Consider the following 27,497-nt stretch of genomic DNA (forward strand, 5'->3'; position numbering starts at 1 on the left):
GGGGGGTAGTGGGAGGGGGTGGGCAGAGGAAAAGTAGCAGGGGAATGTGGCTGCCAGAGGTTTTTGCGTGCTTCCTTCCTTCCTTTCCTCTCTCCCAACCTCTTCACCAAATCACACATGAAACAAAGCAGCAAAGAATAGTCTAGCAATTACCCATAATTTATCTCTATTCAAATACCTCTCTAGAGTTACAGATTGGGAATGAATTAAAAAGGCAAACTAGTTTATTTCTAAGGCTGAGTAAGAAAACTCACAAAGACACAAAGAAATTGATTTCTTATTGTTAATCAGAGACTTTAATGAGCATGTCCCTAAGCTCCCCTGTGGACTTGCTCCAGAAACTTATAGTGGGTGAGATATTTATCTAGTCTCAACTGTCTGTCCGTCACCTACTAAAGCTCACTTCATGTATAGCTAAAAATGTTGATGAAACAGTAGCTTGGTTCCCATTCCCAAAGTCATATTTTTTTTGAAAGCAAAATATGAGTTACCTGGTCCCTGATCTGTTTGGTCTTGATCCCATAAATGATGGGATTCAGCGTAGGAGGAGTCAGAATGCAGACATTGGCCAGGAGTACATGGATATGGGGTGAAATGTGGCGTCCAAAACGGTGAGCGAGGGCTGAAAAGATTCCAGGCCCATAAAAGAGGATGATGACACAGACATGAGAGCCACACGTTTTGAGAGCTTTGTGGCGAGCATCTTGGGAAGGCATTCGAAAGACAGCATGGAGAATAAGCATATATGAAACACAAATTAGCATAACATCTAAGATCACTGTTGACATTAGGACAAAAAACCCATACCAGATGTTTACTCGTATATCATCACAGGAATATTTGGCCAACCCAATGTGCTCACAAACAGTGTTTTCAAGAATGTTACTTCTGCAAAAAGTCAGTCTTTTCAGAAGAAATATCATGGGAAATACTACACAGTAACTTCTCAGAAAGATAGTCACACCAATTTTCCCAATCAGTGCATGTGTAAGGATAGTGGTGTATCTGAGTGGGTAGCATATGGCAATGTAGCGGTCAAATGCCATCACCAGCAAGATCCCTGACTCAGAGATGAAGGTGGAATGGATGAAGAAGAGCTGAGCAATGCAGCGGTCCAGGGAGATCTCTTCATTGTGGAACCAGAAGATGGCCAAGGCCTGAGGAACAGTGCAAGTGGAGAGGACAACGTCTGCTCCAGCCAGCATGCAGAGGAAGAGGTACATGGGTTCATGGAGGCTGCGCTTGGTGATGATAATGAAGATGAGCAGGCTGTTCCCAAGCAGGGCGATGACATAGGAAATGCAGAAGGGGATGGAAATCCACATGTGCTGGTCCTCAAGGCCGGGGATGCCCAGCAAGCGGAAGACTGTGTGGCTGACACCAGTGTGGTTTAAGGTGGGCATACCTGGAGCATATGACCTGGGACTCCACTTTCTGGTTACAGACACAAGTTCAGGTTGTACTCAAACCTTATGGCACCTCTGATTCTTTTCCATATTCAGTGTTCCAAAAACAACCAGGGTAACAAAATGAATAGGGTGATGTCTTTTTTATTTTCAATGAGGTAACACTCTTCCAGGGAAACAGATGTTTATATAGCCAACAAAATAATGTGCTAAATGAACATTTTAATGGTAAAATCCCCAAACTATTATGGGAGCCTAAGAATGTCTAATTCAGTCAATTTGTCTATCAGATGCCAGACTGAGAATGGAATGAAGTCTTTTGGCAGTTTTAAGATAGGCTGTTGTCATAAAAACATTTACTGCATTTAAAATAGTTTGCCATCCAGTGTGATTGTTTGATTGCATCTATTGTGCAAGAGTAAAAAGATCAAAATAAATTATATTGACTCTGATTACAAATTAAGGACCTCGGATGTTAACCTAGAGGGAGATAGCTGAGCACCTTGAGTTTTAAATTGGAGAGTATTAGATAGTACTCTGCTTACTTAACGTCATACAAAGGGCTTAATATTCTCAAACATTTCCTTTAGGCCCCATAGCCCTTTACTTTAAGGCTTATACTCTCCTCTTTACCCCCTAGAAGGTTACCCCCATCAATACATAACCTGTTCACCTGCTTCAAATGTAGTCTTTATAGTCTAGAACGTGGTGAATCAAGGAGGTTTCTGAGTGTTGGGTGCCAGGGAGCAGAGATTTTTAAGTATTTGCCTGAAGACTCCAGGGAAAGGCAGAACCCCAGGGAACTCAGATGTACTTTCAATAACAACCCTCCATCGCATGCACATGGGTCAAGTTATTATGGCTCTTCATGCCTGCCAACACCACCCCTCCTAGACAACTTCACCCCTGGATTGGGTGTGCCCATATTTATTTCCAATGAATAAACTGTTAATGTCATTACACTAAGTATTTCTGTTTCTGTTTTAATGACAATTAGTAAAATATTAATCCTATTTACATCAGCATAAATAAATTGCCTATGAAATATGCTGATTATTTTAAAAATAGTTATTCCTATAAGGTTTTCATTGTGATTTTGACAAATCTAAAATGAAATTTGTATCTTATTTTTTATATCTTCATAATAAATTTTATTTTTTTCTCTTAGAATATTGTGGTATTTATTAAAATTAAGTTCATATATCATGTGTGGCTCTACTCTGCAGTGGGAATTTATGGTAACATGTTTCATATGCTATCTCTCTTGTGAACTATTCATAATATTAGAAATATATAGCTATGTTAGAGGCCATTATGTATCAGCATACTTTTTGACTTTAAACAATTTTTTATGAATCAGCTCATTTTTTAAAATTTACATTTTATCTAGCCCTGGCCAGTGTGACCTGGTTGATTGGAGCACTGCCCCGTGTACCAAAAAGTAACAGGTTCGATTTTTGGTCAGGGCATACACCAAGGTTGTGGGTTCAAGCCCTCAGTGGGGTGCCTGCAGGAGGCAACCAATTGATGTTTCTCTCTCACATGATATTTCTCCCTCCCTCCCTCTCTCTTTCTCCCTTTGTCTCTCTAAATAAATCAGTAAAATTTATTTTAAAAATTTTACCTAAACACCTGACATTTAGTTAAAATTATATGTATTTGCATGTCAAATTGTTTGAAAAAAATGTTCTTCAAAATGTTTACAGTAATGACATCGGGGCACAAATTTTTTGAGTAATGTTTAGTTTATTATTTATATTTTTATAGATTTTTTTTGACGTGTTAACATGAGAAGGTAACATTTAGCAATAAAAATACACTTTCAGTTAAAAAAAAGTCAATCATATTTTAAGATGACATATGCCTCAAAAGTGTTTCTAGTGGTTTCTAAACTTGGTTTGTGTGTAAGAATTGCCTTTACATAATTTTTTATTTTTCAATTACAGTTGACATACAATATTATATTAGTTTCAGGTGTACAACCCAGTAATTAGACATTATATAGCTACTAAGTTATCATCCTGAAAAATCTAGTACCCATCTGACACCATACATACTTGTCACACTATTATTGACTATATTCCTTAAGCTGTACTTTCACACCCCTGTGACTATTCTGTAATGACCAATTTGTACTTCTTTGTCCCTTCACCCTTTTCACCCATCCTTCTTACTTCTTTGCATCTGGCAACCTTCAAAATGCCCTCTGTGTCTATGAGTCTGTTTCTGTTTTGCTTGTTTATTTGTTTTTTAGATTCCATATATAAGTGAAATCATATGGCATTTATCTTTTTCTGTCTGACTTATTTCACTCAGGACAATACCTTTTAGGTCCATCCATGTTTATGCAGGTGGCAAGATTTCATTGTTTTTTTTTTAGTTTTTTTTTAATGGCTGTCATATTCCATTGTCGACATGCACCATTTCATCTTTACCCATTTATCTATTGATGGATACATAGGTTGCTTCCATATTTTGGCTATTTTAAATAATGTTGGAATGAGCAGATGGATGTATGTGTCTTTTCAATGTGGTGTTTTGGGTTTCTCCAGATAAATACCCAAAAGTGAAATTGGTGGGTCCTTCTTTGTCTCTTATAAAGCCTTTGTTTTAAAGCCTATTTTGTCTGGTATAAGTATGGGTACCCCAACTTTTTTGTTTGTTTCTTTTAATTTTTATGAAATATATTTTTCTATTGCTTTATTTTCAGTCTGTGTGTCTTTTGATCTGAAGTGAGTGTATTGTAGATAGCATAGTGTAAGGGTCTTGTTTTGTTATCCATGTAGCCTCAATATGTCTTTTGATTGGAGCACTTAATCCATTTGCATCTAGAGTAATTGTTGATAGATATGCATTTATGCATTTATAGGCATTTCATTATTCATATTTTTGATGCTCTTTTTCCCCCTTCTTCTTCCTAAAGAAGACCCTTTAATATTGCTTGTAATACTGGTTTGGTGGTGATGACCTCCTTGAGCTTTTCTTTTTTCCTGTCTGGGAAGCTCTTTATCTATCCGTTGATTCTAAATGACTGCTTTGCTTGGAAGATTAATCTAGGTTGTAGTTCCTTGCATTACTTTGAATATTTTGTGCCAATCCTTTCTGGCATGGAAAATTCCTATTGAGAAATCAGCTGCGAGTCTTATGGGAGCTTCCTTGTAGGTAACTAACTGTTTTTCTCTTGCTGATTTTAAGATTCTCTGTTTGTCTTTAAGCTTTGACATTGTAATTATGATGTATCTTGGTGTGGGCCTCTTTGGGTTCATCTTGTTTGGGACTCTGTGCTTTCTGAACTTGTAGGTCTATTTCCTTCACCAGGTTAGAAAAAGTTTCCATCATTGTTTTTTTCACAAGGATTTCAATTTCTTGCTCTCCTCAGCAGCGCCTTCTGATACCCCCATGATGTGAATGTTGGTATACTTGAACTCACTCCTTATAACAGCCTCATTATGATTTTTTCCCGGAAACGTTTTGTTGTTTTGATTGGGTGTTCTCTGCTTTCTTATCTTCCAAATCCCTGATTTGATCTTCAGCTTCATCTCCTCTAGTGCTGATTCTGTGTAATGTATTCATTTCTGAGTGATTCTATGTTTTCTATCTCCATTTTTATGCTTTCTATCATGCTGTTGAAGTTCTCACTACGTTCATCTACTCTTTCCCTAAGTTCATTGAGCATACTTACAACCAATGTTTTGAACTTCGCATCTGGTAAAGTACTTGTCCCCATTTTATTCAGACCTTTTTTCCCCGAGTTTTCTTTTGTTCTTTTATTTGGAACATGTTTCCCAGTCTCCTCATTTTGGCCACCTTCCTCTTTGTTTTTGTTTTAGGTAAAGCTGCTACATCTCCTGGACTTGGTAGAGTGGCCTTATATAGTAAGAGTCCTGTAGGGTCCAGGGGCACAGCCTCCTGATCACCTGAGCAGGGCCCTCCAGGTGTGCTCACCATGTGAGCTGTGTGCACTCACCCACTTTAGTTGATCCTTGACTGCTGTTGTCATATCAATGGGGGAAGTTTACCCTGAGACTGATCAGTTGCAAGGACTGATTGCCAGCACAGCAGAGGATCTGCTGTGCAGAGCTGACCTCATGGGACAGGACTCTCTTCAGTGGGGCTTTGATGCCCAGTGAGTAAACCCCTTGAGTGTGTCACTTGTGGAGGTGTTTGGGTGGTGCTCTGATGTGGACTAAAGCTAAGTGGGCTGCCCTGGGGCCTTCCCAGAGGTGCAAGCCAAGGTCAGCTGCTGTGTGTTCTGCCTGGGGCCCGCACATGTCAGCTACAAAGTGATCTGCAAATGGCTGCTACTTTGCTGGACTTAGAGATTCCTGGGAGAAACCTAGTGTGAATTGAGGTCACCTGTCACTAGCCATGGGCAAATGCCACTTAGGAAGATGCACAGGGAACAGCAAGGCCAGATGCTGCTTGTTGGGGGTTTGTGAATCTTTGATAGATTCTAGGAAAATCTGCAGCATGATCCAAGTCAGGTTGTTTGTATGGAAAAGCCACTGGAATCTGCCTGGGTGGCCCTGAAAGTTGGGTGGAGCTGGGTCACAGAGAATCATCAGGGCAAGGTGAACAGTGTTAGCCAGGTAGATGGAGACTCAGATATGATGCCTGCCTGCTGGCTCTGTGGACAAAGGGCTCAGTAACTGACCAATGACCTCTGCCAGCACTTCTTTCTGGAAGATAGCTGCCCCTGAAGCTTTTTCTGGACAATGCAGTTCTTCCCCACACCTCCGTGAAATATTGTGACTTTATTCTAACGAGTGTACTCTGTACAGGGAGAAAAAGAGTAACTTAGAGTGTGGATGCCTGAAAGACACGCAGCCACTAGAATATAGAAAACATCAACAATGATAAGCCATGATTAGTACAGTATGTACCCTTGTTAGGAAGGGACATAAACTGCAATTTATCTTTGTAGCCTTCCTTCCTAAATCCTATAACTTGAGTATCATCATGAAAAGAGCATCAGACAAATCCCAACTGAAGGGCATCTTTCAAAATACTTGAGCACTATAGGTTAAAACGGTAAAGGTCATAGAAAACAATGAAAGTCTTGGAAACTGTCACAGCCAAGGGCAGCCTAAAGAGAATGACTACTGAATGTAATCCTGAATGTGAATCTGGAAGAGAAAAAGGACATAGGGTAAGAGCTATGAAGTCTAAATACAGTATGGGTGTTAGTTAATGGCATCAATATTAGTTAATTAATTTTAACAAATGTATTATACTGATGTAACATGTTAGCAGGGCACCTGTGTACTATGGAATTTTTCTTTAAATATAAAACGGTTTTAAAGGAAAATTTATCAAACATAATTTGTATATTAATTTTCAAGTTATATGTGTTAATAATGGGATTAATATTTATTAATTTCCCTTAAAATGGAATCAGAAATATTTCCCATAGAAATGCTAACATTGGATTTCTTGCAAAAAATACATGTGCACCTGCGATATACAGATGGATCCTGGAGTACCCGGTGGTGTGAGGATGTGATTGGAGAACCATAATGACTTGACTCACATGTGTTAAGTCTGAGATCCCTTGTGTATTAGTTTACTCTGTAGTCTTTAGGCAAGTGTATAAAACCTGTTTTCTGATGCCCATCTCTAGAGTCCTCCTGTGAGTCATCTCATTCTAGCCCATGAGGACTGCAGGTGAGTGACTCTTTTATTGCTGTGGAATAAAAGTTTAAGAAGAAGACTAGGAGTTATGAGGCATAAAGTAGATGGTTGAAAATATTAGGATCTTTGTCTGAAATTAACTGGGTAGAATGAGAGCAATGATAGCATTAGTGTTTGTAAGAGTCAATTGTATATGTTTCTTCCCAAATCTACAAAGAGGGACATCATGTAGGTAGTTTGAAACTGAGTAACGCAGACGGATGTATTTTAACCTAATGAATTGGCAAACGCTATTAAAAGGGGCTCTTCTTCCCACCTGGCCCCCAAGAGCTGTTTCATCATCACACCACTGGAGCAGGCTCACACATAAAGAAGTCTAAGGGGAATGGACAGTGCTGTCTGGGAGGGGAGAGTGGGGAGACTTTGGGCCTGAGTCCACACGTTAGCTCTCAGTGTGCCAAGGAGCCTGGACCCCTCCAGAGAAAGTTCCGCATTGGCACCAGAGTCTGATCACGGTAAACATTTTAGGCACTAGAAAGGACTGGCTTGTGGCTCCCATCCTGACTATTTGTACCTCCCATCCAATAGTTATCATTTTTGAGCAATTACATTGTGCATCAGTGTGCTGGATTATGGGAGCATCCATTTTTTAACAAGACAATTCTCAAACTTCAGAAAGTTTACAATCAATTGGGAACCATTGACAATACGCGACTATCCTTGATATAGGTGCTCTGATGATTGGACTCCTGTGAAATCAGAGGGACAGGAGAGACCTGTGGGAAGATGTCATGCAAGCACCTTCCTGACACAGTGGGCCGACTGTGAGAGTGCCCTGAGTTGGGGTAGTCAGCTCCGCAGAACAAATCAGAGAGCTAAATGTATCTTGTCTAGGGGACTGAAGGTGCTTGGATCAAGGCTGTAGAAACCCTCATGAAGCATTTGAGAAGATTTTGAAAGGTGACATTGAGTTATACAAGGAACCACTCTAGTTCACAGAAGTTCCCCCTAAGACCAGCCCCCAATTGGCAAGCTGCTTAGCCTGTATTATCTTCTGCCTTAAAGAAAAATCCCCTATGCTGCTCCCAAAGAATCCCAGGTTTATCAACATGTGTAAGCAGGTTCCGTTCAGCTTTTCTTTTTAGTTACTTAAGACTTTTTTGCTTTCTCATCACCTTTTCCCGCTATTACTTTGTCAATATAGTGTCACACACACTTGTCCATGGCCCCCAGTGGCATTGTTATATCTATTTTGATATCTTCCATTTCCAGGAGGATGGTTTTCCTCTGGACAATTTATATTCTCATGGTGGTTGTGTGACTGACCAGAGAGTGACCTGGTGGTAGTTGCTGACCACAGCAGGCACATCTCACAAGCCTCTACTGGGCTCCGTTCAAGTGATTTTATTTTCAGTAGTTTTAGTCATTTCTTATGGGTCACATAGTGATAAAGTAGGGGGAGATTTTCCTTTCTGGAAATTCCTTTCAGAGGAGAGGAGAATAAAACCTGGAGGACAAGGGAACAAATGATGATGTAATTTACTACGTGCTCGGCCTAAGCCAGGCACTGACTAATGCAAAGATGCTAACAGTAGCTTACCCCTCCTTCACCCCTTGAATCTCTGAACGTCTCACTATCTGTATTCTGCACTAAGCTCAAATCGTGTAAATTGAAATCACGTTAAACCATCACCTGGAGAGGGCGTGCAGAGTTTAGGATCTTGAACTTTGCCCTGAGAGTGAAATTATTCTTTTCTTTTTTTAGAGAGAGGAAGGAAGAAGGAGAGAGAGAAAGACTGAGAAACATTAATGGCTGCCTCCGGAACATGCCCTAATTGGGAATCACACCTGCAATATCTTGGTGTATGGGACGTGGCTCCAACCAAGTGAGCCACGTGGCCAGGGCTGAAATTATTCTTCTTACAAGTAATTGTGCTTCCTTCTTCCATTCAACCGCCTGAATTTCTTCTAGAATCTGAAACAGTTTAACTTTTTTATTTTTCTGCCTTCTTCTCCATTGCTTATAGTTTGGCCCACTTGCCCTCTATCCATGTTAGCACCTGGTTTTTCATCCTGTATGACTCTGGACAACTTTCTCCAGTTGTCAGCCTTCTCCTGGCTTGGGTTCAGGATGCACAGTGCTTTATATCCTTACCAAAAATGTTTTTGGAAGTAATAGCAAGGAAGCAAATATCAAAAGCTGGTGAAATTTCAATCATAATTATAAAACTTTTGTGGTATTTTTCCTGCTCTTCATTCTGTGCTAAAGGGGAGAGCATATAGCTGCCTGTGGAGGGTTTATCTTCCCTCGGGCAGGAGGCCATCTCAATTTCATTAGTTTAGGAAGGCCTCTTTTATTTGACCCATTTCAAAGATGAGAAAATTATGCCTAGTAAATTCAGAAGAGCTTCAAATTCCAGCTCTGTTCTTTGGGTTGTGACAATATTCTTGAGTCTGAAATTCCTATTTTGAAAAATTGATGATTATACTCCCTATTGCCTTTGTGGCAGAGGAAATGAATGGTGTGTGACAAGTAACATGTTTATATCAGTGCCTAAAATCGAGAAGTTACTTTCAAAGGAATACTTTCCTGTTCCTATTGACAGTCATTCATCAATACATCAATCTCTCTTAGTTGAATAAAGTTCACTATTACATCAAATTCCAGTTTTCGTTCTTTTTTTTCTTTCTGTTTTTCATGTGGCTCTCAGATAAGTACATCCAAAATGCTTTCCAATTTCAAAACTACTTATGGCTGACCATTTTTCCTAACATGATAATGTCTATACTCCAATTTATACTAGGACCCAATCTACCTTTGTTACAATCTTTTTACCCCAATTGCTCCAAATTTTCAAGGTCACAGCTTCACAGAGCTGAAAGTGGCTTTGAACATATTTTGCATTTACATGTCAAACTTTTCTTCTTAAACTCCCAAATGACTTCACTCCATTCATTACTTGGCACTTCCTCAACCTGATGATATCCTACTCTATTTTCAAGGCTAAGTTCAGATATGAAGGCATTTTTAAGGCCAATGCAAATATGAACAATAAGAATCACCCCTCTATTGTGTTTTAATATTAAATATTTTGCATAAGTAATATGTTGATTTAATCATTAGTTAGTTATAGAAATGTCTGTCTTATTGATGAGCTTAAGACCTCATTTAGTAAACAAGCCATATCTTGTTCACCTTTATTATTGTAGTCCCTGGCCCCCTCAGAATGGAATCGAATCAGGTAGATGCGAATAGTCCTTTTCTGGTAAGAAAATGTTTGAGTATAATCTGAATTTTCCTCTCTGCCTTTGAATAGGAAGTGAGGTGCCAGGTCATCTGACTCAGGCATGAGTACCTTAAACCACACGGGTGTTAGCCACACAGTTTTTCGATTGCTGGGCATCCCTGGCCTACAGAACCAGCACATGTGGATTTCCATCCCCTTCTGCATTTCCTATGTCATCGCCCTGCTTGGGAACAGCCTGCTCATCTTCATAATCCTCACCAAGCGCAGCCTCCATGAACCCATGTACCTCTTCCTCTGCATGCTGGCTGGAGCAGACGTTTTCCTCTCTACGTGCGCAGTTCCTCAGGCCTTGTCCATCTTCTGGTTCGGTGCTGGGGAGATCTCCCTGGATTGTTGCATCACTCAGCTCTTCTTCATCCATTCCACCTTTGTCTCTGAGTCAGGGATCTTGCTGGCGATGGCCTTTGACCGCTACATGGCCATATGCTACCCACTCAGATACACTACTATTCTTACACATGCACTGATTGGGAAAATTGGTGTGACTATCTTTCTGAGAAGTTATGGTACAATATTCCCCATAGTATTTCTTCTGAAAAGATTGACTTTCTGCAAAAGTAACATCCTCCTAAATACTGCTTGTAAACACATAGTCCTGGCTCATGTTTCTTGTGATGACATACGTGTAAACATCTGGTATGGGTTTTTTGTCCTAATGTCAACAGTGGTCTTAGACATTGTGCTAATTATTTTTTCATATGTGTTGATTCTTCGAGCTGTCTTCCACATCCCATCCCGAGATGCTCGCCACAAAGCTCTCAACACGTGTGGCTCCCATGTCTGTGTCATCATCCTCTTTTATGGGCCTGGAATCTTTACAACCCTCACTCAGAGGTTTGGACAGCACATCTCACCCCATATACATGTCTTGCTGGCTGATGTCTGCATTCTGGCTCCTCCTATGTTGAATCCCATCATTTATGGGATCAAGACCAAACAGATCAGGGACCAGGTGGTTCATCTGTTGTTTATAAAGCAGAAATAAGTTTCCATGTTGGAAGCTGACATTCTTTTGTGCAGCCATTATATCCATGCATGAAGTAATATTTAGCACCTGTATATGGCAGCAGGTAGGATACTTGTCTAATGACTCCAGAAGTTGGTGTTTCTAGTACACTTGTATCAGGAGGTTTTGATGCAATTTTCCCCAAAGCCTCTAATCTGTAATTAAATATCAGGTTGTTTGCTGCCTTAAATAGCTTTCTCAGCCATAGAATGAGAAGTAGATCAGGACACCTCTCTAAGTCTTACTTACCTCTATAACTGTGAACTAAAGAATTCAATAACTTGAATCTTTGACAGTGATTTTTCCTAGAGATTGCTGAACTGTTCTTTTCTAGGGTGTTTTATTCTTTGAACAGGTTTGCTCTCATCAAGGTTTGGACATTTCCTCAGCCATTCTCTCTATGCCCTTGGTGTTTTTAACTTTTCGTTCTTTATTTGAATCATTCCAATTGTTTTTGTTAGTTTATTTGTTAATACCACTGAAGGATAGTTCTTCCATTGATTTTTAGAAAGAGTGGAAGGGAGAGATAGAGGGAGGAAGAGAGATAGAGAGAGAGAGACATCGTTGTGAGAGAGACACATTGATCTGTTCCCTTGCAAACATCCCAAGCTGGCCAAATAGCAAACCTGCAACCCAGGCACATGTCCTTGATAGGAAATTGAACCCACAACTCTCCAATGCAGGGGCCAATGTTTTTCACTGAGACATGCCTACCAGGGATATTCCTATCTTTTAACATCACTTTTTTCTTCAATGTATAAATATATCAAAACAAAAATAAAATTTAAAAACAACATCCCCGAATCTACATTCCCTTACATGTACTACTTCACTTCTCTTCTCCAGCATAGAGGAAATTACCTAGAATGGTTTGCCCACTGGCAGTCTCAAATCTCCTGAGTTTTCACTTGACCCCACTCCATCTTTGCCTTGGCCCATAACCTCATCTAAACTGCACTTGTTAAGATCATAAAGATCTCCACACTTCTGAATCAATAGAAAAATCTGTCCATGTTTTATTCAATGTAATAGCAACACTTTGATACATTTATCCATTCTCATTTATCCATCCTGAAAATCTTTGCTCATCCTATTCTCCATTTGTTCCTATGATCTTCGTGAGTACTCCTGAGATCCCTGTGATGGGTTTCCTTCATCTCCTTGACTTCTTCTCACTGGAATTCTTAAGGCTAAGTCCTGAAACTTCTCTCTCTCTCTCTTTCTCTTTCTCTCTCTCTCTTTCTGTCTCTGTTTATTTTGAGGAACCAGTTAAAGTAATTATGTGGCACAAGTTTGAAATTCTCAGAGGAGGACAGCAGGCTGGAAATTCAGGCAAAAGTTGAATTTACACTCTTGACTCCAAAATCTGGAATCTTAGGCAGAATTTCTATGTTGCAACTTGAAGGCAGAATTCCATCTTCCTTGGGCACCTCAGTCTTTGCTTCTAAGGCCTCTAGCTGATTGGATGATGCCTACTCACATTATGGAGTGTTATCTATTTTACTCAAAGTCTAATGATTTCAAGATTATTTATATTTAAAAATATCTTCACAGCAACATGGAGACTGGTGTTTGACTAAAGAAGTGGGCACCATAGTCTAGTTAAACAGACACATAAAATTAACCTTTATAGAATATTCCAGTATAGCTCAACAATTTTCCAGAGAAGGCCAGTCTTTAGTTCATCACATGCTAACTTCTAATCTAGGTATAGAGAGGTAAACTGGTCTAGTTCTGATTCTATGAATGAGAATGCTGAGATCCCAAAGACACTGATATCTAGTGACCATCCTATTTAATATAACAATCCCTGTGACATTTTACCACAGATACACTAGGCCCTTTGCATATGTTATTTTTCTCTATTACACATGCTGCCGCTGCTGCTGGTGGTGGTTGTAATAGCAAACCATTATGTAGAGTTGAGTGTAGGCCAGCTTTGCCTACTTATATTGTTTATTTTCATATTCTTTCAGGTAAATATAAGTTTGATGAGAAAAGTACTTTTGTGAGATATCTTCACTGCTGTACCATAGCATCTAACAGCGGTTCTTAGCACATTTTAGGACCTCATTAAACATTTGTTGAATGAATAAATAACAAGAGGATAAATGAGATGACAGGTCAATGAATTATATGATAGTAGTTGTTGGTGGAAAGTCTTGAGAAGTTGGATACCCTGATACTTGTTGATTTCCATGTAGTCAAATCACTGGTCTTTCCCTTGGATTATTCTTTTGCTTTTCCCTCAGTTTTTCTCATTTTAAGATAAGTGCATTACTTGCTATTTTTTCAAATTTCATTTGTTCTAGAGTATAAATTTTATATTTAACGTTTCAATAATATCTCTTTGTTTAAAAACACATAATGAAGAGACAGTATAATAATCTCACCCACGACACAGAATCATGAATTTTAGATAATATTTTGTTCTTTAAGTAAATTTTCACACATTGATATATGATATAATGATTTTTAAGTCTTATGCTTTTATTGAGTGTCACATAAAAGGAATTTCCTTTGGCACCCAAAGAAATATTTCATATATACTTTTGCTGACATATTCCCTTGGGCAAGGGAAACAAAGGAAAAAGTAAACAAATGGTACTACATCAAACTAAAAAGCTTTTGCACAGAAAAAGAAATCATCAACAAAATGAAAAGGCAACCCACTGAATGGGAGAATATATTTGCCAATGATACATCTGATAACGGATTAAATTACAAAATTATAAAGAACTTGTACAGCTCAACACCAAGAAAACAAGCAACCCAATTAAGAAATAGGCAAAGGACTTGACTAGACACTTCTTCAAAGAAGACATGCAGATGGCCAAGAGACATATGGAAAAATGGCCTACATCACTAATTACCAGAGAGATGCACATTAAAACCACAATGAGGTATCACCTCACACCTGTCAGAATGGTTACCAACAGCAAATCAACAAATGAGCCGTGCTGGCAAGGACGTGGAGAAGAAGGAACCCTTTTGCGCTGTTGGTGGGAATGCAGACTGGTGCAGCCACTGTGGAAACAGTATGAAGTTTCCTCAAAAAATTAAAAATGGAGCTGCCTTTTGACCCAGCTATTCCTCGTCTGGGTATAGATCCGAAGAAACCCAAAACACTAATTTGAAACAATATATGCACACCTATGTTCATTGCAGCATTATTTACAATAGCCAAGATCTTGAAACAGCCCAAGTGCCCATCCATAGAAGAGTGGATAAAACAGCTGTGGTACTTTTACACAATGGAATACTACTCCGTGTTTTTTTTTAAAAAAAGGGAAATTTTACCTGGAAAGTATGACCCTAAGTGAAATAAGTCAATTAGATAAAAACAAATACTATACAATTTCACGTATTTGTGGAATCTAATGAACAAAATAAAGTGACAAACAAAATAAAACCGAGGTATGGATACATGGAATAGGCTCACAGCTGTCAGAGGGGAAGGGTTTGGGGGCAGCTGGATGAAAGAAGGTGAAGGGATTAAGCAAAATAAAATACACATATATACAACACATAGACACCGACAACAGTGTGGTGACAGCCAGAGGGAACGAGGGGTGGGGGTAGGTGGAGGTGGCAAAAGGATCATAAATCAGGAGGGAAGGCTTTGCTTTGCGCAATGGGCACACAATGTAGTGTGCAGATGATATTTTGTTGAGTTGTATATTTGAAACCTGTATAGTTTTGTGAACCAATGTTACCTCAAAAAATTCAACAAGAATATTTCACATATATTAAGCTTAATTTAATATTGCAATGATATATATATGTGTGTGTGTTTAACATTTGTGTTTTATTTACCCAACTAAATATTATAGGTACATTGAGTGTAAAGTATCATATACATGTTTATGTATATTTCTTTTAAAAATATTTTATTAATAGACAGCTGTCAGTCTGTTCTATATTTCTATTCTCTGATGAATATAATAGACCCAGAGGCAAGGATACATGGAACAGACTGACAGAAGTCATAGGAAAGGGGGATAAGGGAGGTGATGAAAGGAGGTGAAGAGATTAACCACAGAACATGTACACATAGCCCACGGGTGCAGACAACAGTGTGGTGATGGCCAGAGAAAGGGGGAGCCAGAGCTGGGTAGAGGTGGGTAAAGGGGGTGAAAATGGGGGGTATCTGTAATAGTGTCAACAATAAACTAAAAACAAAAACAAATCAACCAACCAACCAACCAACCAAAAAAGAATAAGAGTGCCCAGGTCTGGGAAGATGGTGCCAGAGGGGCTATGGGATATTGGACCGTGACCTCAGTAGTTGATCTTCCAGATCTCTCTTTGGGGCTACAACACCCAGATCTTCTCTTTATGACTCTCCTATGCGCTGAGTCACCTTTGCTCTAACAGAGCCCTGGGTGAGTTCCCAAGAGCAAGCTTCTGTATCCTGAGCCTTTAGGAGAGCAACTTGTGTTCTGGCAGACTCCCTCCTGTTCCAATGGACACGGTCCCCACTGATTTTCACTGCAAGATGCTATGCAGATTCCCCTTCCTGGCCCTGGTGCTCTGGTCTGGGGGTCCTGGTTTGAGGCTGAGTCACTAATCTCCTCAGGGGCTACTTTTGCAGTGGAGATATCCCTCTGCCACCTCAGTCACCACACATGGGTTCTCTTCACTTCTCTGCCCTTCTCACCAGTCTCTATGTACCTTCTTTTATAAATTCTTGGATATAACACTCCTGTTCAGCTGTCCTTCAGTCAGTCATTCAAGTTGATTGCTGTATAATTTAGCTGTATATCTGGTTTGGTGCTGGGAGGTGGTGAGTGTAGCTTACACCTGCTCTGCAGCCATCTTGAAATATCTGCAATGCTATATTTTTATGTGTATAATATATTTCAAAATATAAATATCTTTTAAAATAGCCCATCAGTGGATTCTTTCAAATGGTTGCCAGTATGAATAAAATTGTCATAAACAGAATAATTCATGAGTCTTTGACCATGGTCTATTTTATTTTTTTGTGAAGAAGAGATTATTGAAATTAAAAAATTTTATATTTAACTTGTCCCTGATCAGGTTTGATATGAACAAAGTGTTAAGAAAATATACATTATACATACTAGGATTGTTTGTGTTTTTAAATAAAAAATTACTTGACCTGAAAAGAAGTAAGACCTTATAATCAATGATCAAAAGTTAGAACAGACAGAGAAGGCCAATAGGCGACTCAGGCAAGATTTATAGAATTTTGTTGAAAATAAGCCAAATATATTCAAGGTACTTGAATGTTTGGTGAAATACTAGGGAGTTAAGATCTTGAAAGTGTTCAAATGTTAGTATACAATTGAAATTATTACCTACAAATAAGCATTTGATGTCTGGGTTTAAACAATAGATTTTATTAGTGAACTGAGAAATAGATTAATACAAATGACAGAAACTGAAGTGAAAGGAAGAAAAAGAATGGCAAAAAATGAGCATAAGACAAATAATAGACACATTTAAAATATATGTAAGAATCATTATAGTCCCAACCAGAGAGAAGAGAGAAACTGGGCCAAAAATATTATTCAAGAAGATAATGACAGAAACCATTCCAAAATTGATGAAAGATATAAGTCCAAAAATTCAAGAAGGCCAGAAAAACTCCCAGAAGATGTATGCAAACCAACCAAAGATGAATACATTACAAATGTTCTTAAAAACAAACAAACAAACAACCAACAAAAAAAAATCCAGATATAGAGGGTACATTACATTCTTAGGAGTAAAAGTAAACTTTCAAGTCAGTTCTTAATACAAAAGATAGAAGCAAAAATTACTTGGTGGAAAATGTGAAAATGCTGAAAAACTTCTGCCAACTTAAAATTCTATATCTGTTAAATTATCATTTCAAAAATGAAGACAAAATTTAAAAAATTTTCACAGAAGCAAAACTTGCAATAATTAATCTCTTGCATTCCTATGCTAAAGGAAATACTGATCAGTGATGTTAGACCGTACTTTTTTTAAAATTAAAAACAACAACCACTTATAAGTTATTCTTCTTTGAATTATGTTCACTGTATAAGTATTAGAAAATTCAGACTAAAATTATTATAAAAATCACCTGTACTTTATAATCTTAATATAGTCACCATTCATATGATTTTAGCATAGAGTGATGTGATGTTTAGATAAACATATAATTTAAAAATTGCATCATATTTAACAGATCTGGAACATACTTGTCTCACTTAAAAATATAATGTGAATATATTTCCATCAGCAAACATAAATCCATATTATTACCTCTCACTGGTCTTTTATATTATAATCTATAGATGTGCCATAATTGATTTAACCTAGTATGCTCTTTAGATAACATTTGTTAGATATTAGTGTACTTTCTATTTAATGCTTGCTTAGTATAGTCTTACATGTGTGTACTTTATTTGGTCTCACGTTGAATATTTTGTTTTAAAAAATTGACAACATGAGAATGTCATGAACATAAGCATTAATAAACTTTTGCTATTGTTTGTGTTTTAAAAGAGAAAAGAAAAAAATATTTATATGAACACTTGTCATTTATGCTAAAATTATATGAATGGTGAATTGAATATATGTGAATATATATGGATGCATTTTATAATAATTTGTCTAAAAGCAAAAGTATGAAGATAGACATGACATAGGGGTGAATGGGTGGCAAAACATCCTAATTAGAGGAATAAAACAAGTGCAGCCTATCAAAGCACAGAACACCCAAGTATAGATCAACAATTTTCTAGGGAAGGCCAGTCTCCGCTTCACTGCATTCTAACCTCCAGGCTAGGAGTAGAGGTGAACTGGTCTAGTTCTGAATTGAATGAATGAAAACGCTAACTAAGACCCCAAAGAAACTGATATCTAATGACTTATTCAAGGCTTTGCAAGAAACATCCAACAACACATTACCGATACAATTGCTCTAAGACAAGAAGACACAGAGTCATGTATTTGACTAGTGTTTCTAGTGCATCCTCCACACCCTGACAACTAATGTAACTTCAAGCATGGTGAGAATTACTGAGAAAAGTACAAGGTTAGTTTCAATGATTAAAGTCATTTCTGGTTTGGAAACAACAAACCACCTGGTCTCTAATCTGCTTGGTTTTAAGGCCATAAATGATGGGATTTAACATAGGTGGAATGAGAATGTAGACATTGGCCAGCAGAACATGAACGTGGAGTGGGATGTGGCATCCAAAGCGCTGAGTGAGAACTGAGAGGATCCCAGGCCCATAAAAGAGGATGATGACACAGACATGGGAGCCACACGTGTTGAGAGCTTTGTGGCGAGCATCTCGGGATGGGATGTGGAAGACAGCGTGGAGAATAAGCATATATGAAACAAAAATTAGCACAACATCTAAGACCACTGTTGACATTAGGACAAAAAACCCATACCAGATGTTTACTCGTATGTCATTACAGGAATACTTGGCCAAGACAATGTGTTTACAAGCAGTGTTTAGGAGGATGTTACTTCCGCAGAAAATCAGTCTTTTCAGAAGAAATATTACAGGAAAAACTGTGCCATAACTTCTCAGAAAGATAGTCACACCAATTTCCCCCATCAGTGCATGTGTAAGGATAGTGGTGTATCTCAGTGGGTAGCATTTGGCCATGTAGCGGTCAAATGCCATCACTAGCAAGATCCCTGACTCAGACATGGAAGTGGAAGTGAGGAAGAATACCTGAGCAATGCAGCGGTCCAGGGAGATCTCCCCAGCATGGAACCAGAAAATGGCCCAAGTCTGAGGTACTGTGCATTCGGAGAGGACAACGTCTGCTCTAGCCAGCATGCAGAGGAAGAGGTACATGGGTTCATGGAGGCTGCGCTTGATGAGGATAATGAAGATGAGCAGGTTGTTCCCAAGCAGGGCAATGATGTAGGAGATAAAGAAGGGGATGGAAATCCACATGTGTTCGTCCTCAAGGCCAGGGATGCCCAGCAAGCGGAAGACTGTGTGGCTAACACCAGTGTTGTTTAAGGTGGTCATAGATGTGCAAATCTTTGAAGGCCTCACCACCTATTCAGAGGGACAGAGGAAAATTAAAATTATCTATATATTTTTTCTTTGATATTACCAGATGCTTTTGGTACTTACATGATCCTATTCCATTCTGAGGACATCGTATTAGATAAATAAGATCTGATTTTCTGAATGAAGAATTAATGTCATAAACCAAATAGACCCTTTTGTAAGTATAAAAAGTTAAATGATTAAGTTAAATTAATGATTAACATCTTTGTGGTACAAAATTAAAATAATACATATAGGAACACAATGGAAGGGTTATTTTTGGGCTTACCTTTGAAGATAGTTCAGGATGCCAGTAGTTGTTGGGACTACCAAGTAGAGAATGGAACTAGGTCCTCTGGGAATTTAAGGAGAAATGCTTGCCATGGAATGCCAAGTGTGTTTAAAAATGATTTCGGGTCTGTGTGTTTGTGGCAGTGTAAATATTTGTAATTGGAGAAAAGATTTCAAACAAAGGGGATATGCTCAAATACAGATGAAAGACCCTGGACTTAATCTGTGAGTAAATGGTCAGCCACGATGAGTTAAGAAACTGGTGAACATTTTGGACATATTACCAGACAACTAGTAAAATATAGATTGGAAGGGAGAAAGATGACAAAGACTAGAATGTCAGGACAATGAACCGTTTGCCCTAGTATTATTGCTATATTGATGGATTGCTATCACAGTGAAATAGGTAGGATAAATTACTTTTTTATCTCAATGTTAGGGATGAATACCCCATTATCATGGCTTCTGACAACATAGGCAAGTATGTGTTTTTATCACCAATTTTTCCAAACAGGACTTTGAGGCTTACAAGTCTTGTCACAGCTCTAAGAATATAAGTGAGATTTGAAGATTTAAAAAAAATTTTAATCCTCAGCCAAAGATATTTTTCCATTGTTTTTTGGAGAGAGTGGAAAGGAGAGAGAGAGTGTGAAGGAGAAACAATGATGTGAGAGAGACTGGTGCAGCCACTGTGGGGCCAGGGATCCAGCCTGTAACCTGGGTACATGCCCGTGACTGGAATAAAACCTGAGAACCTACAGTCCTCTGGCTGATGCTCTAACCACTGAAGCAAACCAGCTGGGGCAGTAGTTTCCTGTTTATTAATCAAATTTAACGCAACTTCTCAAATGCCTCATGAATTCCCTCTCTCTCACCCATGCCGGTCCAGATACCGTCAGCATCCTGGAGAATTTACCTGCTTCTCCCTGCTGTGTTCCTGAGAGAAGCACCACTATTCAGGGTACTTTCACCATCTGCCCACTGTGTCAGCAATGTACTTGTGTGGATCTTTTCCCCATAAGTCATTTCTTTCCCTCTGATTGCACAAGGAGTTTTATCACCAGAACACCTATCTCAAGGATAGGAGCATGTTTGATCATATGGCAATGTTTCCCCTATTGATTTTAAACTTTCTGACATCAGAATTGTTTTCCTTGTCTGTGCAGTTCCAGATCTCAGCACAGCATGGCACAGTGTAACTCCTCCAAGTGTTTACCAAGACAACCAAATGACAAATACTGGATGGGTGTGCTGAAGGATCAGTGCAGGGTATCCAGGAAGAAGCCTCCTTAATGTCTTGGATATTTACAGTAGTCAGGGGCTGGGGACAATGTAGAACCTTCTCAGGAGGGACTTGGGGTTCCTTGGAACATGGAGAGCTAATGAGGGTCCTCAGTCCCAGAGTCTTCCCCCTCTCCTGTTGCAGAGAGTTGTTTCTGTTCAATTGAGAGAGCCCATATTTTTTACTGTGGCTCAGTGGTGTGCTGGCAACCCAGCTCAAATGCACATACTTTAAATACATAAGTAATGTCCTGATCTGCAACATTTGCCCATTTCCACAGTGTGCATTCTCCTACCTCAGTTTCTTTCCAGGCACCAACCTGATGTCCATGAATGTGGAGTTTGTGAGGAATGGGCACAAATGCGCCAGTACAAGTGGCTCTAGCACACAACTGTTTTTGTCTCTCCAATTCTGTCTACTAACTCTAGACAATGGTCCTAATATTTCCCAACACCTATGTGGTCCATAATGTCTAGTCAAGATAAGGCTGTTGCCTGAAATTTCATCCCACAGAAAAAAAAAAAAAAAAATCACCCACTTGCTTTAAATAGAGTTCTGATGGGCTAGAATGAGGTGAGTCACAATAGGACTATCAGAGTAATGGGCGCCAGGGACCTGAGATTTTATGTGTTTGCCTAAAATCCTCAGGGGCAGCTCTTATTCCAGGGAGTGCAGAGTTAGAGCTGTCCTTTCAGCAACATCTCCTTTATCCCCGCACACAGGTATTAAGTCAGTAAGGCTCTTCAAGCCTGGCTATCCCATTGCTTCCTCTACACATCCCTTGATTATTTGTGCTCATGTACTTATTTCTAATAAATTGTTAGCATTACCACACCAAACATTCCTGTTTCTATTTTAATGTCAATTAGTAAATAGTAATCCTGTTTTCAGTCAGTACAATTTTAGAATCAATATAATTTTAAAAGAGTTCCTTTGTAATGTAGACAAAGGAATTAAATTTATTCCACACTTGTCAAGTCATTCAAACTTTGGGATTTGTAATAATAATGTTTTAAGTATTTCCATGAAAATACTTGAATATTTTTGAAAAGTCTACTTGCACTACTTATGTGAATGCAGGTAACTATGAAATCATTCTGTATCCCCTTTTCCTTTGGCTACCAAGTGATCTAAACTTAATTTCCAGTCCTCTTATCCAGTACAGTTCTGCTTCTGATAAACTTATCTCCACCTTTTCATATTATTTTCATATCTTTTTAAATTTAATTAATCCAAATAACTGTATGTATAAATATTTGTCAAGGAGAAACAATGTTAGGCCTAAAAATATCTTTTTATCTGTGCATTGTATTCAAACCATATCATTCTAGTCAAAATGATATAAGAAGGTGATTCAGAATTCTATTTCCACTTAACATATAAAAGAGCTCAATAAATTGCTAATATATATATATCAAGAAAATTAAAATGTCCCGAAAAGTTGCGAGAATATTAAAATGAAAACCACTTAGCCTTCATCTATAGTTACCCATTTTTATTACTTTTCTACACTTTCTTTTTGCTTTTTCTCTTTCATTATTCTTGTTATAAATTATATATTATATTATTATTACTCTTTCTGTTTTTATTTATTTATTTAATTTATAGATAGAGAGGAAGGGGGAGAGGAAGAAAGAGAGAGAGAAAGAGAGAGACATTGATTTGTTGTTCCACTTATTTATGCATTTATTGGTTTCTTATATGTGCCCTGCTTGGGGACTGAACCCTCAACCTTGACGTATTGGGATGACACTCTAACCAACTGACCCACCTACACTTTTCTCTTGGTGAACCATTTGAAATAATTTGCAGATGTCGTAGCCTTTCACTTTCAATATTCAGCATGTATTTGTTAAGAACAGGAACCTCTGACATGACCATAGTTCAGTACACAATTCAGGATATTTAACATTGACACAACACTATTATCTAATACTCAGTCGTTATTCCTAAGTACTATGGTCAGGAAGCAATCATTTATAGCAAATGTTTTTTCCAGTCCTTAACACAATGGCATTTATTTGTTGTGTATCTTTTTTCATGCGTCGTTATTTTCCTATTCTTTTTCTTTCTTCTTTTTCCCAACTTTATTGAGATATAATTGAGATTGTGTAATTTTAAGGTACACAATGTGTTGATTTGATAAGTATATATATTGCAGAATGATTACCACCACAGCTTTAGATACCCACCTCCAACCCATCACACAATTACTTTTTTTTTTTTTATGGTGAGAACATTTAAGATCTACTCTTTTAGAAACCTCCATGGATATAATACAGTACTATAAGCTATAGTCACCATGCTGTACATTAGTTCCCCAGAACGTGTTAATCTTATAACTGGAAGTTTGTACCCTTTGACCAACATCTTCTCATTTCCTCCAACTCTTAGCCCCTGGATACCACCATGTTAATCTCTGTTTTTCTGAGTTTGGCTATTTTATTTTCTACATAAATTGATACCACACAGTATTTTCCTTTCTCTATCTTACTTATTTTACTTAGCATAATACCCCCCTGTTACTCCTTTCATTCACTTTGTTACAAAGAGCAGGATTTTCTTCACTTTCATGGCTCAATTATGTATGTGTGTGTATACATATATATGTGTATATATATGTGTATATGTATACACACACACATACACACACATATATATTCTCATATCTTCTTTGGCAGTTCATACCTGATGGACAATTGGGCTCTTTCCATATATTGAAACTGTAAATAATGCTACAACAAACATGGGAGTACGGATATCTCCACAAGGTTTTGATTTTGATTTCTTTGTATGTATACTCAGAAATGGGATTGCTGGATCTTATGGTAGTTTTATTTTTAATGTTTTGAGGAACATCCATACTGTTTTCCATAGTGGTTTTACCAATTAGCACCCCACCAATAGCGCACAAGGATTCCCGTTCTCCCCACGTCCTTATGCCTGGTATCTGGGTTATGCCAGGAACCTAGGCTGGCTTCCTGCACTTGTGAAGCTGCTGCACAACACTAATCCTTACGGAAATGTAAATTAAACTACAATGATGTACCTTTAACAACCTGTTAGAATGCTTAAATTATAAAGAAGATAGTACCAGGTTCTGATGAGGATGTGGAGTAACGCCAGCTCTTACATTGCTGTTGGAAATTCACAGTAATATAGCACTCTGGAGAGGCTGGGTAATTTTTAAATAAAGCTAAACATATGCTTATCCTATCATCTGGCAATCTTAGATTTTTAGGCAAATGATGTGTAATTGAGTTTTCACTTCATATGAAATATATGAAATTTTAATAGCTTTATTTGTAATCCTCAGAACCTGAAAACAATCCAAATGTACTCCAACTGGAAGATGGGTGAATTGACCCGGAACATCCATACAACGGAATACTGCTAGCAATGAAAAGGAATGAGCTACTAATCCAAGCACAATGTGGATAAATCTCAAACAGTTCTGCTAAGTGAAGCAACCCAGACTGCAAAGGCAACATACAGTATAACTCCATTTGCAAGACATTTTGAACAGGCAAAATTGTAAGCCCAGCAAACAGATAAAAGGCTGGTGGGAGTAGCTGACTAAAAGGTTTACCTGGGTGTTCTTGAGAGAGTGATGGAAAATTCTATATCTTTATTGTGGTAGTTGCATGTTTACTGAAACTCACAGAAATGTAAACTAAAAAGAGTGAATTTTTCTATATTTAGTTGTATGTTTAAAACATAGAAAAATATAATAAAAAATAGTACCCTAACTTTCTTATTGCTATTGGATTTCATTCAAATTTTGGAAAACACAAATTTTCTAGCATTTCTAAAAAAGTGCACTTAAAAACATTTTGCACATAAAAAAATCACATATTCAACCTGGCCAAGACACAGGCACTCATAGATGCAGTAAACATATTCAGACTCTTCCCTATAGTATACTACAGGGACACAAAATATAGCAAATATGTCTTAATGCTTATGTTCTTAACTGTTTTATTTATACTGTCAATTACTTGGATGTCAATATTTAACGAGAATGTACTAGTTCATTAAAACAGAGTACACCACATTATGGTATATTGTACACTTATTCAACTTAATATTTATGCAATGTTTTTGATGCCAAAGGAAAATACTTGCTATATAACGTTACGTTAAATAAGTCATGCATGAAATTCTTGCACAATTCATAATATGTGAAAATCTCTTTAAATGACAACACATTTCCTAATGATGAACTATTTAGTTTAATGGGTATGATTAATAGTAACTAAAGTGATAATTTCATAGTTTTACAGTCTACAAAGAAATGTATTTTAAGCACCTTGATTTGGCGTTTCCTCTTTCACTTGACATAATGGACACTAGGGAAGTAACATTTATAGAATACTGAGTCTGCTCTCAACTAGGAAATAAAGAGTAAATAAATAGTTACAATGATACAAGAGAAATGATTCCAAAAAGAGTATGCTTGTCTAAATTATATACGGCACATCGTTGTACGAATACAGTGAAGAGGTGATAAAAATGCCTGCAGAGGTGTATAGCTTTAGCATAAGATTATATCTGCATTGATTTGTTAAGTGACAAAGGTGCACTCTAGAAGACTAGGTGGAATATAGTTTCAGTAAAAAAATTTATTTACCTGCACACACATACACATCAGAAAATATATAGCAACCTGTTGTAAAACATTAGCAGTAAATATCTTGATTTTGAAAAGTGGGTGTTTTGTACATATTTATTTCCAATGCACTGTCTAAGGAGGGATGAGTGAGGAGTTTCTAGAATGAGAGGATGTTTCACTGGGTCAGATGGTGCTGATGTGTCGTGTAGGATGTAGACTGAGTTATTGACCATTGGAGTCAGCGTTGTGAGGTTACTGTGACCTGCTGGGCCACTGCACAGGAAAACTGTCTGGCTGGGGTGAGACCAAGAAAAATGTTGAATCCTGAATGTATAGACAAGTCTTTTAAGGTCTTTTACTGTGATGGAGAGAGAGGGAAGGAAGCTGAAAAGAGGAAGAGGGGGGGAAGAGGAAGGGGGAGAAAAAGAAAGGCAGAGGAAAGGCCATAGGGGGTGTGGGTGCCAAAGGTTTTTGCCCGCTTCCCTCCCTCCCTGCATTCCTTCCTTCAAATTGTAGGACAATAACAGAATTATACAGATGGAGCTGAGCCTGTAAAGAATAAAGCTTTATGACAGAGAAGACAGAGGGAATACTGTGCAGAGCAGCATCCCCATGTAGGTAAGAGGAGTGGGAATCATTTCACCACAGGAAGGCATCAAACAAACCAGGAGAGAGTCACCCAGCAATTATCAGTAACTCATCTCTTTCCAAATGCCTATCTAGGGTTATAGGGTAGGATTGGTTTATTTATCAGACACTGAGTGAGAAAACTCACTGAGCCACAAAGAAATTGATCTCTTATTATTGATCAGAGACTTTGAAATGCGTGTCCCAAGCTCCCCTGTGGACTTGCTTCAGAGACATATACTCAGTGAGATAGTCTATAGACTACATAGATATATAGTCTCAGCTGTCCCTCACCTACCAGGGCTTCTAAATCTTACCTTAGTGTATGGCTAGAAATGTTGAGAAAACTAGTCTGGTTCCCATTCCCAAAGTCATACCTGTTTTGAAAACAAGATATGAGTCACCTGGTCCCGGATCTGTTTGGTCTTGATCCCATAAATGATGGGATTCAGCATAGGAGGAGCCAGAAAGCAGACATTGGCCACCAGGATATGGATATGGGGTGAGATGTGGCGTCCAAAGCGCTGAGTGAGGACTGAGAAGATGCCAGGCCCATAAAAGAGGATGATGACACAGACATGGGAGCCACACGTGTTGAGAGCTTTGTGGCGAGCATCTTGGGAAGGGATGCGAAAGACGGCACGGAGAATAAGCATATATGAAACACAAATTAGCATAATATCTAAGATCACTGTTGACATTAGGACAAAAAACCCATACCAGATGTTTACTCGTATGTCATCACAGGAATATTTGGCCAACCCAATGTGCTCACAAGCAGTGTGTGGAAGAATGTTACTTCTGCAAAAAGTCAGTCTTTTCAGAAGAAATATCATGGGGAATACTGTACAGTAACTTCTCAGAAAGATAGTCACACTAATTTTCCCAATCAGTGCATGTGTAAGGATAGTGGTGTATCTCAGTGGGTAGCATATGGCAATGTAGCGGTCAAATGCCATCACCAGCAAGATCCCTGACTCAGAGATGAAGGTGGAATGGATGAAGAAGAGCTGAGCAATGCAGCGGTCCAGAGAGATCTCCCCAGCACGGAACCAGAAGATGGCCAAAGACTGAGGTACTGTGCATGTGGAGAGGACAACGTCTGTTCCAGCCAGGGTGCAGAGGAAGAGGTACATGGGTTCATGGAGGCTGCTCTTTGTGAAGATAATGAAGATGAGTAGGCTGTTTCCAAGCAGCGTGATGACATAGGAAATGCAGAAGGGGATGGAAATCCACATGTGCTGCTCCTCAAGGCCGGGGATGCCCAGCAAGTGGAAGACTGTGTGGCTGACACCAGTGTGATTTAAGGTAGTCAT

General features: G+C 38.4%; 3 protein-coding genes and 1 pseudogene across 4 annotated transcripts; 1 reads left to right on the plus strand and 3 right to left on the minus strand.

Moving 5' to 3' along the window:
- Window positions 1-458: 458 nt before the first annotated feature.
- Window positions 459-1,403, minus strand: LOC308565148 (olfactory receptor 52B4-like; the record flags this gene model as incomplete). The annotated part of the gene is made up of 1 exon (XM_081153961.1): window positions 459-1,403. The coding sequence occupies one exon, from the start codon at window positions 1,401-1,403 to the stop codon at window positions 459-461; it is 945 nt and encodes a 314-aa protein (XP_081010087.1).
- An 8,982-nt stretch (window positions 1,404-10,385) lies between these two features.
- Window positions 10,386-11,330, plus strand: LOC308565151 (olfactory receptor 52B4-like; the record flags this gene model as incomplete). The annotated part of the gene is made up of 1 exon (XM_081153964.1): window positions 10,386-11,330. One exon carries the CDS (start codon window positions 10,386-10,388, stop codon window positions 11,328-11,330), a length of 945 nt encoding a protein of 314 aa, XP_081010090.1.
- A 7,074-nt stretch (window positions 11,331-18,404) lies between these two features.
- On the minus strand, window positions 18,405-19,345 carry LOC308565161 (olfactory receptor 52B4-like; annotated as a pseudogene). Its single transcript has one exon. The product of its transcript is annotated as an olfactory receptor 52B4-like (transcript).
- A 7,207-nt stretch (window positions 19,346-26,552) lies between these two features.
- Window positions 26,553-27,497, minus strand: LOC308565019 (olfactory receptor 52B4-like; the record flags this gene model as incomplete). Its single annotated transcript, XM_081153781.1, has 1 exon — window positions 26,553-27,497. The coding sequence occupies one exon, from the start codon at window positions 27,495-27,497 to the stop codon at window positions 26,553-26,555; it is 945 nt and encodes a 314-aa protein (XP_081009907.1).

This window comes from Miniopterus schreibersii, assembly GCF_964146895.1.
Source record: "Miniopterus schreibersii genome assembly, chromosome: 12".
Classification (NCBI taxonomy): Eukaryota; Metazoa; Chordata; class Mammalia; order Chiroptera; family Miniopteridae; genus Miniopterus; species Miniopterus schreibersii.